This window comes from Colobus angolensis, unplaced genomic scaffold (assembly GCF_000951035.1).
Source record: "Colobus angolensis palliatus isolate OR3802 unplaced genomic scaffold, Cang.pa_1.0 Scaffold1, whole genome shotgun sequence".
Lineage (NCBI taxonomy): Eukaryota > Metazoa > Chordata > Mammalia > Primates > Cercopithecidae > Colobus > Colobus angolensis.
Window position 1 is genome coordinate 10130859 of NW_012110918.1, and position 14993 is coordinate 10145851.

Below are 14993 nucleotides of genomic sequence, written 5' to 3' on the forward strand. Positions count from 1 at the left end.
GACAAGAAGATTTTTTGTCTTGTTTTGCTTTTTCTGTCTCTCCTTCCTTTCTCTCTTTTCCATAAAAATAAATTATGTAATTAAAAAAAGTTCATCTGAAAGAAAGAAAAAGGGCCAGAGGTAGCAGTGGCCCCTCATCAGCAGCTGCAGTGGCCTGGGACGTCCCTGCCCTAGCCCACACAAAGACCAGAGTGAGCTACTCTCAGCCACACTCGCCTTCCTCATCTCTCCCCCTGAGAAAGATGGGCCAATTTTTACCCTGCCTGGATTTTCAACTCATTCTCTCCTTGGGAGGGTTTTCAAGGAGGCTGGGGGGGGGGAAGTGTGTGTTCATTGCATGTATGTGGCCTGGGGCGCCCACCCTCCACCCAGCCTTGCTAAATGATTCTTCGAAGGCGGAATTAGATTTACATCCGTGGAGTAGGTTGGTGTGCTGTTTCTCCAAGTGTAGCTCATCATCATAAAACACGCCTTGTCCCATGGGGCAGACAGCAACAGACATGGGAATAGCATTTGGCTCATTAATTCATTCGTTCATCAGGTTTTCATCCATATTTATCAAAGCCTGCTCCGTGCCATCATTCTAATTAACATCAATTCCCACACTGATCTCTCTCCTAGTATCCCAGTCTGTCTGGCACACAATTCTTTCACCTCCTCAAATCTGAGGCTTCTACCTCCCCAACTCACTGCAGCCCGGTGTCCTGGGTCTCTGAGGGGAACCTCTCACTGTATGTGCCAATTCCTCAGCTACTTGACAGTGTCCATAGATGCTGACCTGCTCTGAGGTCTACAAGGGCAAAGACACCCCCATCTCTGCATCTGTGTTCATGTCCCTGTGTTGGGGATGAGGGTTCACTGATGGGGACTTTGGTCACCTGGGGACAGCTGTGTCCCGGCTCTGAAAGTGAGGCTGGTTGGCCAGGCGTGATGGCTCACACCTATAATCCCAGCACTTTGGAAGGCCAAGGCAGGGGGATTGCTTGAGGCCAGGAGTTCAAGACCAGCCTGGCCAACATGGTGAAACCCTGTCTCTACTAAAAATACAAAAATGAGCCGGGTGTGGTGGTGCTCACCTGTAATCCCAGCTACTTGGGAGGTTGAGGCAGGAGAATCGCTTGAACCCAGGAGGTGGAGGTTGCAGTGGGCGGAGACTGTGTCACTGCACTCCAACCTGGGTGACACATTGAGACTCTGTCTCAAAAAAAAAAAAAAGAAAAAAAAGTAGGCCAGGGAGATGGCCTGGGTGGAGGTGGGGGACTCTCTCCTTTGGTCATAGAAAGATTAAGAGGGTGCTCTCCTGGGCACCAGTGAAATGCCAGGTATTCTCATAACCCCTATGCACTCCAGTTCCTAAACTTGTCTGATTCTAGAAATCATCTGGCAGCATTTGTTAAATGACAGATTCCCAGTCCCCACTGGAGAGACTCCTGATTCAGCTGGTCCAAGGCAGGCCCCAGAATCTGCATTCTCAGCCAGTACCCCAGGTGTTTGTTACATCAGCTAAACTTGGGCCCCACTACTGTAGGGGAGGCTGAGATGGATTAATGCTGCTTCTACCACTGCCTGGGGGTGTTGGGAGAAGGAGCTGGGTGATTGAGTGACCAGGAGGCCTTTCTTTTTTTTTTTTTTTTTTCCAGGAGGCCTTTCAAGCCATCACCTTCTCACTTTTTCAGTGGTGGAGGTGGGACCTTGTGGAGGGACTGTGGTGTGGGGTTGGGGTAGGAGAGGGAAGAGTCAAGAGATCTAAGGCTGTGGTTCCCCAGCTTCCCCCACGACTGAGGACCCATTTGAGGACAGGCTGGATGTTTTTCTGTATTTTTCAAGGGTTCTATTCACCCTCCTTCCAGAATTCCTCAAGGGGGAGAGTGAGCAAGTGGGCTGAGAAGGAGGCACGCGGCTGGTGTCCAGGACCCCTGGGCTACTTGCCTCCTGCCATTTCCCTGTGTCTGATAGAAGGGGGCCTTCCTACCTAGGCCTCTGGGATTTCTGCCTCTCACCTTTTAAGGCAATCCTTTGTTTTCCCGTCTTTGTTTACATGTTTTCCACGAAACGATGAGCTCCTGAAAAGGAGATATTGCGGTATTTTTATCTTCATGTCCCCATCTTTGGACCCAGTGCCTGGCTCAATGGGGGCAGCCATTAATGTTTGGTGAACAAATTGGCAGTGCCTGGGCACCGAGCGCCACCTGGCGGCATCAGCGGGCATGGTGGTGCTTAGATCTCAGTTGGAGCAGCAGACCTTGGGGGATGCGTCCTGGTCCCCTGGTTTGGGGCGGCCCATCCAAGTGTGACATCATATGGGGTGACGTAAGGGTCCCTGAACAAGGTCTGGTGGGGAGGTGAGGGGTGGGCCTTTGAAAGATGTGACTCTCTCAGGATAACAAGGGGCAGGTGGGAAAGGGAGGCAGGGACACTTAGGGCATGGAAAAAGAAGAGGGAAAGGAGGCTGTGTGATGGACAGGGTGAGACCAAGGAGGCTCTTCTGCTCCTTCTGGATAGGGAAGAGGAGGCACAGGCTGCAGCACCATGCATTCCCCGTGAGCATGGAGGGTGGTGGTGATATAATAAAGACTGCAGATAACAACAATCCCAACATTTATGGAGTGTGGACACTGTGGAGTGGTGTGATTTTTTTTCCCATTTTGCAGGTGGAGAAGCTGAGGTTCAGAGAGGTTAGTAACTCAGCCAAGGTCACACAGCTTATCAGAGGCAGGGCTGGGATTCAAACCAGGCAGTGAAACCCAGAGTTCATGCTCCTCATCACTCTCGGCATCCATCCATCCATCCATCCATCCATTTATTCACTTTCAGAACCAACTTTATGGGCAGGATTCAGCAGGAGGCTGGGACTTGTCGATTCAGCAGGAGGCTGGGACTTGTCATGCTGAGTCCTCCCTAAAGAGACCCCCTCCTTGTCTGTGGAGAGCTTGGGTAGTCCTGGGGTTGGAGAATATCTGCCTGAGTTGGAATGGCCAGCCGACTTTTGCACTTCCTCCACCCCCTCCTATGCACTGTCTGGTGTCTGAAACCTCTTTTCTCCCATCCTCCCTCTTCCTCAGGGTGTGGAATGTCTGCCAGGGCTCCACTCATGGACTCAGGCATGGATGTTTTTATGATTCTTTTTTAGAGACAGGGTCTCCAAATGTTGCCCAGCCGGTCCAGGACTCCTGGGCTCAAGCCATCATCCTACCTCAGCCTCCTGACTGGCTGGGATTGCAGGTGTGGGCCACCATGCCCGCCCCCGAAGGTCCCCGAAGAATTTTCATGTGCACCTAGGCTTGATTGAGCCTTCTGCCAGAATCTGTGTAAGCAAATGTGGTCCACGGGACCAGGAAGCTGCATTGGAGTTACGTTTCTTTCCGCTTCACCCCACAGAGCTCTCTCCAGGTCGCTGCTGTTTTTGCTACACTCTGAGTCCCCACCCCAACATATACACTCTGACCTCCTGTGATGGTTGATATTGAGTGTCAACTTGATTGGACGGAAGGGTGCAAAGTATTGTTCCTGACTGTGTCTATGAGGGTGTTGCCAAAGGAGATTAACATTTGGGTCAGTGGACTGGGTGAGGCAGACCCACCCGCGATCTGGGTGAGCACCATAAAAGCAGGTATGAAAAGAGCAGACCGGCTGAGTCTTCCAGCCTCCATCTTTCTGCTGTGCTGGATGCTTCCTGCCCTCAAACACTGGACTCCAAGTTCTTCAGCTTTTGGTCTCTTGGACCTACACCAGTGGTTTGCCAGGGGCGTTGGACCTTTGGCCACAGACTGAAGGCTGCCGTGTCAGCTTTCCTGCTTTTGAGGTTTTGGAACTCGGAATGGCTTCCTGGCTCCTATGCTTGCAGATGGCCTGTTGTGGGGCCTCAGCTTGTGATTATGTGAGTCCATACTCCTTAATAAACTCCACTTTATATCTACATCTATGTTAGTCCTGTCCCTCTAGAGAACCCTGATTAATACACCCGCAAAACCGCCCATGATAAAAGTTGACTCTCCTATTCTCCAGAAGCTAGGGATCTCAGCAGTATTTATTTATTTATTTTTTATTTTTTGAGATGGAGTCTTGCTCTGTCACCCAGGCTGGAGTGCAGTGGCATGATCTAGGCTCTCTGCAACCTCCGCCTCCTGGTTTTAAGCAATTCTCCTGCCTCAGCCTCCCAAGTACCTGGGATTACAGGCGCTCCCCAACACACCTGGATACTTTTTTGGAGTTTTTAATAAAGACAGGGTTTCACCATGTTGTCCAGGCTGGTTTCGGACTCCCGACCTCAAGTGATCCACCTGCCTCAGCCTCCCAAAGTGCTAGGATTACAGGTGTGAGTCACCACACCAGGGCCCTCAGCAGTATTTAAAGTCACAACCCTGGGTTCCTGCACCTATGGCCAAACCACATGTTCACAAAGGGGTCACTGCCAGCTGGGAGCCCTGGGGCGGTGTCCCTTGACCCCAGAGCCTTAAGGTAAAGCACATAACCTTATTCAGGGGAGGGGAGGGAGGCGTGAAACCCAGGTTCCTGCCTTTGTCCTCTCAGTCCTAGAGGCAACTCCCCACCTGCAGCCTAGCCCCTCCCCTCTCCTGGAACAGTCCATCAGAGGCAGGCAGTGGAGCCACAGTGCTGCAGTCTGCTTACGCTACTGGGGCAGCCGGACAGTCCCAGTTTGGCCTCAGGGCTACAGGCCTTCTTGGGCATTGAGAGTCCCCTGGGTCTCCTCAACTGCCAACCCGGAACCCAAGAGACCACAGAGGCCAAGCCACGGCACCCGTGGACCCTCCTGGGTGGCCTGGTCTGAAGGCTGGGCACTGTGCCATTTCCTCCTCTGTGACATCTTTTTAAAACATTTTCGTTATGTTTTTAGAGACAGGGTTTCTCTCTGTCTCCCAGGCTGGAGTGCAGTGGCACGGTCATAGCTGTCTGCAGCTTCCACCTCCTAGGCTTGAGTGATCTCATGCCTCCGTCTCCCAAGGTGTTGGGATTACAGGCTTGAGCCACTGCGCCCAGGCCTCCCCTGTGACTTCTGCCTCTCCCTCTCTTTTCATCCACTCCTCCTCTCCCCTGGAGGGCTTCACCCTCTGGAGCCTTCAGATTCTCTTCCAAAGGGGCTGGAGCCTTCCCCTGTTCCTGGTCTACTGGCTAGGGAGTCTGGACGGATCCGCATACAGACGCCTCTCCACTTCCAGACCTGCAGAGATAAGAACTGATTTGCCTGTCCAAGAAAGCGGGCAGCTCTAGCAGCCACCATCAGATGGCGACAGGGGCTGCTTGTGACCAGCCAGTTCAGACTTCACCAGGGTTCCAAGGAGAGCAGCCTCTTCAGGGGGCTGCAGACTGCACCCCTTCCTGGCTGCTGGGTCCCACTGCCTGATTGGCATCCCCTGGCTCCAGCCACTGTGGGAGTTAGGAGCAGGACTGTGGGACCCCCCCCTCAAGCACCTCCCCACAACCTGCCTGTTCCAGGGCTAAGTTTCACCATCTGGCCCACCCCAGCTCCACTCTGTCCAGTCTCTGCTCACTCCCCTCCCTGCCACCCTAAGTTTTTAGGGTCACAATGTGTCCCCTTGGGGCCAACCAGTTATGGGACAGACAACCAGGGATGGGGGGGTGGGGACAGAGCCAAGGTGGAGCCAGTGTTCTTTTTTTTTTTTTTTGAGATGGAGTCTCACTCTGTCACCCCAGGCTGTAGTACACTGGCGCCACCTCGGCTCACTGCAACCTCCGCCTTCCAGGTTCAAGCGATTCTCCTGCCTCAGCCTCCTGAGTAGCCAGGACTACAGGCGTGATTGGGTTTGGGGCCTGCATGGAGCAGTGGCATCATGGACAGGAAACCTTGTGGGACGCTGAGGCTCCCAGGCCTCTGACTCTGATCACCACACATCTGCCTACAGCTTCCTCTTCCTCTTCATCTTGACCACAATACACCCAGGACCAACCAGGAGAGCAGGTAACCAGTCATCGTGACCAGCTGGTGTGGACTATGTATGGCCTGGGGACCGCGGGACGTGCCGGGGCATGAGTTGCTGAAGCTGCCTGAGCCTCTGGGGGCTGCAGGAGGGGTGGGGAAGCTTCCCCAGAGATGGGCAGGAGGGCAGGGCGTGGGCTGTCCCCAGGTAGCATCAGGCTCTTGCAGTTGGTCTCACCCAGGCTCCTGGGGAAAGAAAGGAAGCGAGATCTTCCTAGTCCCCAATCTCTGTCCTTCCCTAATGCCCCTCCCTCTGCAAATCTCATTCAGACCCTGAGTACACAACTCAAAGTACCCACAGCAAGAGCACCAAGCGGCAGCAGGTTCCCCCGAGAGGTCAGTCTGCCCCCCCTTTCCATCCTGTGCTCAGCAGCTGTCAAGCTGTTCGTCCCAATGGGGGGCCACAGTCACGTCGCCCTGATCCCGCTTCTCAGCTCTGGGTGCCCAGCCTCTGGGCTGCCCTTGAGTGGCACCCAGGAGGCTGAGGCCCTCCCAGCTTCAAGCTCAGGGGAGGAAGGAACAGAGTGGATGGGGAACAGCCAGGCTGCCCCGGCAGGACAGTGGCTCTGAGACTGGGCTGCTTTCAAAAGGGAAGTTCTGCGGAGAAGTGCCACAGCCCATCCACTCCACAAATCTTTTCTGAGGATCGTGTGGTTCACAGGGCTCAATGCTGCTGCTGCAGGTCTGCCCAGAAAGCTCCCAACCCCACATCACCACCAGCACCCCTCACTGGCCCCTGGGCTTGTGTGTCCACGCCAGGAAGAGACTCCAGAGCTGATCAGAAGTTTTGTGGCTGCTGTGGGACCACCCCCCACCCCCACCCCTGGGAAATGGGCCTCAGCCCTGTGGCCTCAGCTCATCCTCCCCGAGTCATATCACCTGACGGCTATCGGGACATAGCCAGAATGTGCAACTTCCTGAATTCTCTCATGTTTTGTGGTTATTTTGCACCATTTTGTTTCTTCCTTTGGGTTTGTGGACAGGGTGGGGTGAGCAGGATGGGCGTGGCAGGGTCTAAGGGATCCCCCGATCCCCTCCCTTTGCAGTAAGTCAGGTGTTTCTCTATGTGCCTAAGGAGAATTGCATCCCATAGATTATCTGTGAAGCACACTTCCTGTTGAATCCAATTTTCCTATTACCTTTCACCAAAAGTAGAGATGTATTCCCTCAGAAAAACTGACCTGAGGATGTTAAGGAACACGGGCATTTCAGTATTTGTATAATCATTATAATATTTATTCCCACAGAGAAGCCGTCATTATTGACGTTCTACAGAAGCCACAGGCTTTGCTCAAGGTCATTCAGTAGTAAGTGGACAAGCCACGCCAGAACTTAGCCTTCCGCTTCTCTGTCTGGCCTGGATGTTTAAGACTGCAGCAGCTCCTTTTTGGTCATGGTTGAATCAAAAAATAATTTTTGAGAAACTTTGCAATGATCAGGCCACAAAAACCACCGAATATGACGCATCTCCTGCATTTTTATGTTCAGCTCAACAGTGTCATGATCCAAAGTGTCCTGAATCTTTTTTTTTTTTTTTTTCGAGATAGAGTCTTGCTCTTATTGCCCAGGCTGGAGGGCAATGGCACGATCTTGGCTCACTGCAACCTTTGCCTGCTAGGTTCAAGCAATTCTCCTGTCTCAGCCTCCCGAGTAGCTAGGATTGCCGGCGCCCACCACATTTTTGTATTTTTATTTTTAGTAGAGACAGGGTTTCACCACGTTGGCCAGGCTGGTCTCGAACTTCTGACCTCGTGATCCGCCCGCCTCAGCCTCCCAAAGTGCTGGGATTACAGGAGTGAGCCACCGCGGCCGGCCCCAAAGTGTCTTGGATCTTAATGAACTTTAGTTAATCTATGACTGCATCATCATGGAAATTTCCACAATGTCCCCCACGCTCTGTCCTTGAATCTTCCAGCAGCAGAGCCCACAGGTCTCCTTGGCTTCCTGACACCTTCCTGAGCAAGGTGCTCCTGGGGCCGGAAGGAAGAGGATAGTGAAAAATTCCGAAAGGAGCCAGAGGGAAGGGCATTCTTGGGATCCCATAGCTGGCACAGAGCTCCGTGTGGGTGGATGCTCTGAGCTTGGGGACTGCAAGCTCCCAGGTGACGCATTACACATTAGGAGTGGCATTTCCTGTGCCCACCTGGTCATTCTGTGCAAGCTGGGGCACCTACTCAAGGCACGTGTGTGAGACTGTGTGTGAGTTTGCGAGTGTATGTGACTGTGTGTGAATGTGTCAGTGTGTATGTGAGAGTTTGTGTATGTGAGTGTATTTCAGGTGTATATGTGTGTAAATGCGTTATGTGACTGTGAGTGTATGTGTTTCAATGTGTGTGAATGTGTGTATCAGTGTGCGTGAATGTGTGTTGGTGTGTGTGAATGTGAGTTTGTGAATGTGTGTGGGTGAGAGGGCCTGTGTGTGTTTGTGTGAGTGTGTATATGTGAGCGTGTGTGTGAGTGTATGAATGTGTATATGTGTTTGTGAATGTGTTTGTGTGTATGTGTGTGTGAATACGTGAGTGTGTGTTTGTGTGTATGTGAGTTTGTGAATGTGTGTGGTGTGAGTGTATGTGTGAATGTGTGTGTGTTTGTGTGAGTGTGTATATGTGAGCGTGTGTGTGAGTGTATGAATGTGTATATGTGTTTGTGAATGTGTTTGTGTGTGTGAATACGTGTGTGTGTGTTTGTGTGTGTATGTGAGTTTGTGAATGTGTGTGGCTGTGAGTGTATGTGTGAATGTGTGAGTGTGTGTGTAAGTGTGAGTGAGTATGTGTGTTTAGAGTCTGAACTCCGTGTGGATCAGGAAAGAAAGGGGTCCTTCCAGGCTCACTGAGTCCCTGCTCTGTGCCCAGCCCCCAGCTGGCTCCAGTGGGGCTATATAGAAAGGAAGGCATGGCTGGAGGACCTCCGTGTCCAGTTGAATACATTTCCAAGACTAGGAACCATTCAGGGACTCTGGGGCCACGATGACAACTCCCCTTCCCTAAGCCCCGAAGCCCAGGCCTGAACCCCCAAGGGACTCAGGGAAGGGACTCAGGAAAGGGGAGTTCCCCCCGGCAGCCTCCTCGTGGGCACCACCGAGGGTGAGAGGAGCCGGCTCAGCGGGCCCCTCCCCCAGGGTTGCCCATCTTGACTACAAGGAAAGGAGGGAGGAGTTATTGGGCCTTCACTAGAAGGAGACCCGGGGAGTGTGAGAGTCGGGGAGCAGTCCTGCAAGCTGCAGAATCACTACCGGGAGAGGTCTCATTACTAGAAATAACAAGAGGAACCTGCATTAAGGTTCCTCAACCTGGGTTAAGGAGGACGTGCCGTTCCCAGGGGAGGCTTAGCCGGGGCTCGCCAGCTTCCTCCATTTTCTGACCGGCTCCAGGAATAGAACCAAAAGAAGCTGAACAAGGAAGCAGTGCGGCACCAAGAAAAGCAGAAGTCGGGGCCTTGGAGTCGTGACTCTCCCCTCGGGTCCAGCTGGGGCCTGGCGCTGCAAGTGCCGCCTGTGCTGGGGGAGGGACCATGTGGCTGCCTTGGGTTCTGCTGCTGCTCTGGGTCCCAGGTAAGAGGCTCCCTGCCCTGGAAAGTCTGCATCAGGGAGGGAGGGTGCGAGGGGCAGGGCCGAGGGGCAGGTGTCACACGAGACACCCCGAGTCTGGACTCCGTGCAGAACGCAGAACGGGTTGCGCTCTGTCCACCACATAAGATGGACAGATGAAGGGCCACACGCCTGGGAGAGGAAGGAGCCAGAGCCTCTCCCCGCTCTGCACCCACGTACCTTGGCTGAACCACAGTGGGGCGAGTGATAAGGGGTTGGTGCAGAAAAGCAACCTTTTAGGTTTTCAGCTGAATTCTTACAGGAGGAGGGACGAGAGGCAGCATGGGTGGAGAGTGGCAGCCACTGACTGCGAGGCACATGTGGGGAGGGTGGGGGAGATGCCTGGCTTACTGGGTGCAGGGTGTGGAGGAGGGGTGGGGCGGTGGGGGAGGTACGGTGGGAGTGGGGAGCCGGTCAATAGTCTCTAGAATGTGGAGATTTAACCAGGGCAGTCCAGCGGCTGGAGCCTGAGCAGGGGAAGTCCCGAGGCAGGCCTGGCTGGGGTTAGCCCTTGCGTGGGCCTGAGAACCAGCGGTCAGTCCTCTCCAAGAAGGGCATATGGGACAGAGGGGACAGAAAAGGCGGTAGGGAGGGTGAGGAGGGAAAAGGCCGGGCAGAGAAGCGTGGGGTTGAGCCCTCCCTGTCCAAGCACAGGGCTTCCTCCCGCAGAGTCACCCGCTGTGCCTTCAGTCACATCCACCACTCTCCTCAGACAGGTCCTGTGCAGACTCCTCAGGCCTAGTTCTAGGATATTTGATGTCTTTTTGGTTGCTTTCCTTACAGACTGGAGGTTTTCTGCAATTATATTTGCTAACTACTTGTCTGTGGGAAGGTTATTACTTTTGGTGTCTTGACTTGGAAACGGGTCATCCTCCCATGACCGGTGTTCCTGCGATTCTCTTGGGTGTTCTTGTTTCCATAGGATTGATGTGCACGGGGAGTTTTCAGTTCCTGTCTCATATCTGTTTCTCTTTCTCCCATTGACTCATTGGCTGGTACAGCCAGAATGAGGCCCAGTGGATGCAGTGGTGGTGGTTGTCCCTGCCTTGTCTCTGACTCAGGGGAAAAGGCCCAGAGCTTCTCAGTAGTAGGAAGAAGGGATCCACTAATGACTATCCACAAAACATTTTTACTTTTATTTATTTATTTATTTATTTATTTTTGAGACAGAGTTTTGCTCTTGTTGCCCAGGCTGGAGTGCAATGATGCAATCTTGGCTCACTGCAACCTCCACCTCCCGGATTCAAGTGATTCTCCTGCCTCAGCCTCCTGAGTAGCTGAGATTACAGGCATGCACCACCATGCCTGGCTAATTTTGTATTTTTAGTAGAGATGGGGTTACTCCATGTTGGTCAGGCTGGTCTCAAACTCCTGACCTCAGGTGATCCACCTGCCTTGGCCTCCCAAAGTGCTGGGATTGCAGGTGTGAGCCATCAAGCCTGGCCAGCATTTTTATGTTTTGAGACAGGGTCTCCCCCCATCACCCAAACTGGAGTGCAGTGGTGCAATCACAGTTCACTGCAGCCTCCAACTTCCAGATCCTCCCACCTCAACCTCCCCAGTAGCTGAAACTACAGGTGTGTGCCACCACACCCAGCTGGATTCTTAATTTTCTTTAGGGACAGGGTCTTACCATGTTGCCCAGGCTGGCCTCCACCTCCTGGGATCAAAGGATCCTCCCACCTTGTCCTCCCAAACTGCTGGGATTACAGGCATGAACCACCACCCCTGGCTCCTACAAAACATTTTTTATTTTATTTTTGTTTATTTATTTTTTCGGAGACAGAATCTCACTCTATCACCCAGTGCTGGAGTGCAGTGGCTTGATCTCTGCTCACTGCACCCTCCACCTCCCAGGTTCAAACAATTCTCCTGCCTCAGCCTCTTGAGTAGCTGGGATTACAGGCACCTGCCACCACTGCTGGCTAATTTTTTGTATTTTAATAGAGACAGGGTTTCACCATGTTACCCAAGGTGGTCTCGAACTCCTGAGCTCAGGCAATCTGCCAGCCTTGGCCTCCCAAAGTGGTAGGATTATAGGCGTGAACCACTGCTCCAGGCCCCCACAAAATACCATTTTATTATCTATAGAAATTATTATTATTTTTATCCTTTCAGCTATGAAGGAGGTAAATTACATTAGGAGATCTAGTCAGATGTTTGTCTTGATATATTTTGCTGACTTCATGAAAAGAATTAGGGAGATCTCCCTGTTTCTGTGTTCTCTGCAAGTGTTTAAATAAAACTGAAATTATTTGTTCCTTGAAGTTTTGAAAGAACTAACTTGTAAAACTGAGTTTCACTTCTTTTCTTTTGATGGAAGGGAAATAATTTCTTAATAACAGTCATAATAACTAGCTGGTCTAAATAACTAGCTGGGTGCAGTGGCTCACACCTGTAATCCCAGAATTTTGGGAGGTTGAGGTGGGAGGATAGCCTGAACCAGGAGTTCAAGACTGGCGTGGGCAATATAGCAAGATCCTGTCTCTTAAAAAAAAAAATGTCTATTCTTGGCCTACATTGAGAATTTATATTTTCCTAAAAAATCATCAGTGTCGTCCAGATTTACAGACTTACTTGTAGAGAATTGCAAATTAAACTGTTATTTTTCTTTTGAATTTTATGTCTGTGTCTTCTTTTTTTTTTTTGGTCTGGCTACCCACTAGTCCAATTAATTGTTTGAGGCCAGGCATGTTGGCTCACGCCTGTTATCCCAACACTTTGGGAGATCAAGGCGGGTGGATCACTTGAGGTCAGGAGTTTGAGACCAGCCTGGCCAACATGGTGACACCCCGTGTCTACTAAAAACACAAAATTAGCCAGGCATGGTAGCACCCACCCTGTAGTCCCAGCCACTCGGGAGGCTGAGGCATGAGAGTCGCTTGAACCCAGGAGGCCAAGGTTGCAGTAAGCCGAGATCATGCCACTGCACTCTAGCCTGGGCGACAAGAGCGAAACTCTGTCTCAAAAAAATAAAATAAAATAGTTAGTCATTTACCCCTTACAAAAAAAATCCATTTATTAATGTATATACTAACTCCACTGTTTTTCTGTTTCTTAATTCACCGATTTCTGTGAATTCACCAATTCGTGAAAGATGACCTTGTGCTTTCTGTGTTGTGTGTGTGTGTGTTCCGTGTTGTGTATGTGCGTGTGTGCTCCTCTTCTGACCTCTTGAGTTGGACAGTTCAGTCATTTATCTGAGAGTTAATGGGTCAAGACTCTGTGATCTTAAAGGAAAACATTAAGACGACAGAGGAATATCCTGGTAGAGGACCCTGGCCCCAAGGTGGTCCCCAGTCTCCTGTTTGTGATTGGAGGGGTTGGGGGTAGTGATTCGGGTTGGAGGAGAGAAAGCACACAAACACAAGCGTGGGAGCACTGGGGATCCGTGTGGTCGTTCCAGGTAAGTGGGGAAGTAAACGGAGGGTTTTCTGACACTTTGCAATCTCTAAATTATAATGACACCTTCATTGGGTGTCATTGCGGGAGAGCTGTCATTGGGTGACAGATAGGGCAGAGCTTTGGGGAGATTGGGTGACAGTTTTTTATCCAAGATTTCAGAGGAAAGAAGTTAATTAGGAGAAAGAGAAAGAGAGAGAGCAACAGAGAGAGAAAGGGGGGGGGGAGAGAGACTAAATCCAAAGGGAAGTCAGACACTGGAGGTAGGACGAGAGACAGGATTGGGTGCTGTGGGCAGAGATGGTGGAGTCACTGAGGTCAGGAGAGAAGCCAAAACGTGGACAAAGAAAGATGACGATTCGCAGCCCAGGAGAGGCAGGAAATCGGGTCAGGACAGGGAGCAGGAACAGTATCTTGGGTGAAGGTGGGCTGGGAACTGACAGTATTTATTTATTTTTTGAGATAGGGTCTCACTCTGTCGCCCAGGCTGGAGTGCAGTGGTGTGATCACAGCTCACTGCAACCGCCACCTCCTGGACTCAAGTGATCCTCCTGCCTCAGCCTCCTCAGTAGCTGGGAATACAGGCACATGCCACCATGCCTGGCTAATTTTTTGTATTTTTGGTAGAGATAAGGGTCTCACCACGTTGCCCAGGCTGGCCTCAAACGCCTAGGCTCAAGCAATCCTCCCACTTTGGCCTCCCAAAGTGCTAGGATTACAGGCATGAGCCACTGCACCTGGCCTATTTATTTATTGGAGTCAGGGTCTCACTCTGTCACCCAGGCTGAAGTGCGGTGATGCAATCATAGCTCAGTGCAGCCTCAATCTCCTGGGCTGAAGTGATCCTCCCACCTCAGCCTCCTGAGTAACTGGGACCACACGTGTACACCAGCACACCTGGCTAATTTTTGTATTTTTTTGTAGAGATGGGATCTCACCATGTTGCCCAGGCTCCATTTACTTATTAAGCACTTAATATGTGTCCATTTTAGTGATTTGTGTTTTTCTAGGAAATCACATTCATCCAAGTTTATGAATTTTCTGTAGGGAATTTCTGCAAAATAATATCTTGACTCTTCATTCTTTCTTCATCTATGGTCCTTTTCTCTTGTCATGTCTTATTTAGGCCAGCCCAAAGGTTATCTAGTTTTATTAGCTCAAGTCATGTGAAACCCTGTTGTCTTGGTCAAAAGGTTGAATATCAACCATTTCATGTGATTCAACCTAATGTTGTTTACCAGATGTTTTACACCTGTGATCTCATTTAACACCCGCAAAGGCCATATGAGTCAGGGACAATTGTCACCACTTTATAGGCGAGGTGTCTGAAGCTCTGAGAGGTTAACTCACTTGCCCCGGAACACACAGCTGATACGTAATAGGGTAGAGATGTAAACGCAGATGGTTCTGAGGTTCTTTCTCTTTGTCCTGGCAATTGCCGCTGAGAGTCTCAGGTAACATCACACCTGTGGCAAGCTTAGAAAGGCCTTCCCTGCAGGGGGATCTGTTCATCCAGGTGAGGAGAGGTTTGGATGGGCCTCTGGGAGAGGCACCGAGGAGCTTGTCATCTCTGGGCAGCCGTGGGCTGGGTGTGGAGCCAATGGGGTCGAGGAGGAGCTTGCACTGAAGTTTTTAGAGAGGGCCTACCATGTGTGAGGCACCTGCAGACATTGAAGGTATGAGAAGGAGACCCCTGCCCACCTGGGGCTTTCATTAGCGTGGTCTCAAAGTCTCATGTGTGTGGAGATTGAAGCATTTGAAACAGTAAGTAAAATTAAAGAGTTTTGGCCAGGCACAGTAGCTCATGCCTGTAATCCCAGCATTTTGGGAAGCCAAGACGGGCAGATCACCTGAGGTCAGGAGTTCAAGACCAACCTGGCCAACATGAAGCCCCATCTCTACTAAAAACACAAAAATTATCTGGGTGTGGTGGACGCCTATAATCCTAACTGCTCAGCAGGCTGAGGCAGGAGAATCACTTGAACCCAGGAGGCGGAGGTTGCAGTGAGCCGAGATCCCACCACTTCACTCCAGCCTGGGCGACAGAGC

The 14993-nt window shown here is 51.3% G+C and overlaps 1 protein-coding gene across 2 annotated transcripts in view; it reads left to right on the plus strand.

The window, feature by feature from the left end:
• The first annotated feature begins 9138 nt into the window (after positions 1 to 9138).
• The window catches only part of CD300A (CD300a molecule), a 19001-nt gene continuing 13146 nt past the window's right edge, over positions 9139 to 14993 (plus strand). For both annotated transcript variants that reach the window (XM_011937665.1, XM_011937735.1), the window contains exon 1: positions 9139 to 9506. In XM_011937665.1, the coding sequence (XP_011793055.1) occupies positions 9467 to 9506 (40 nt within the window). In that variant the 5' untranslated portion in view covers positions 9139 to 9466. The remainder of the gene's footprint in view (positions 9507 to 14993) is intronic.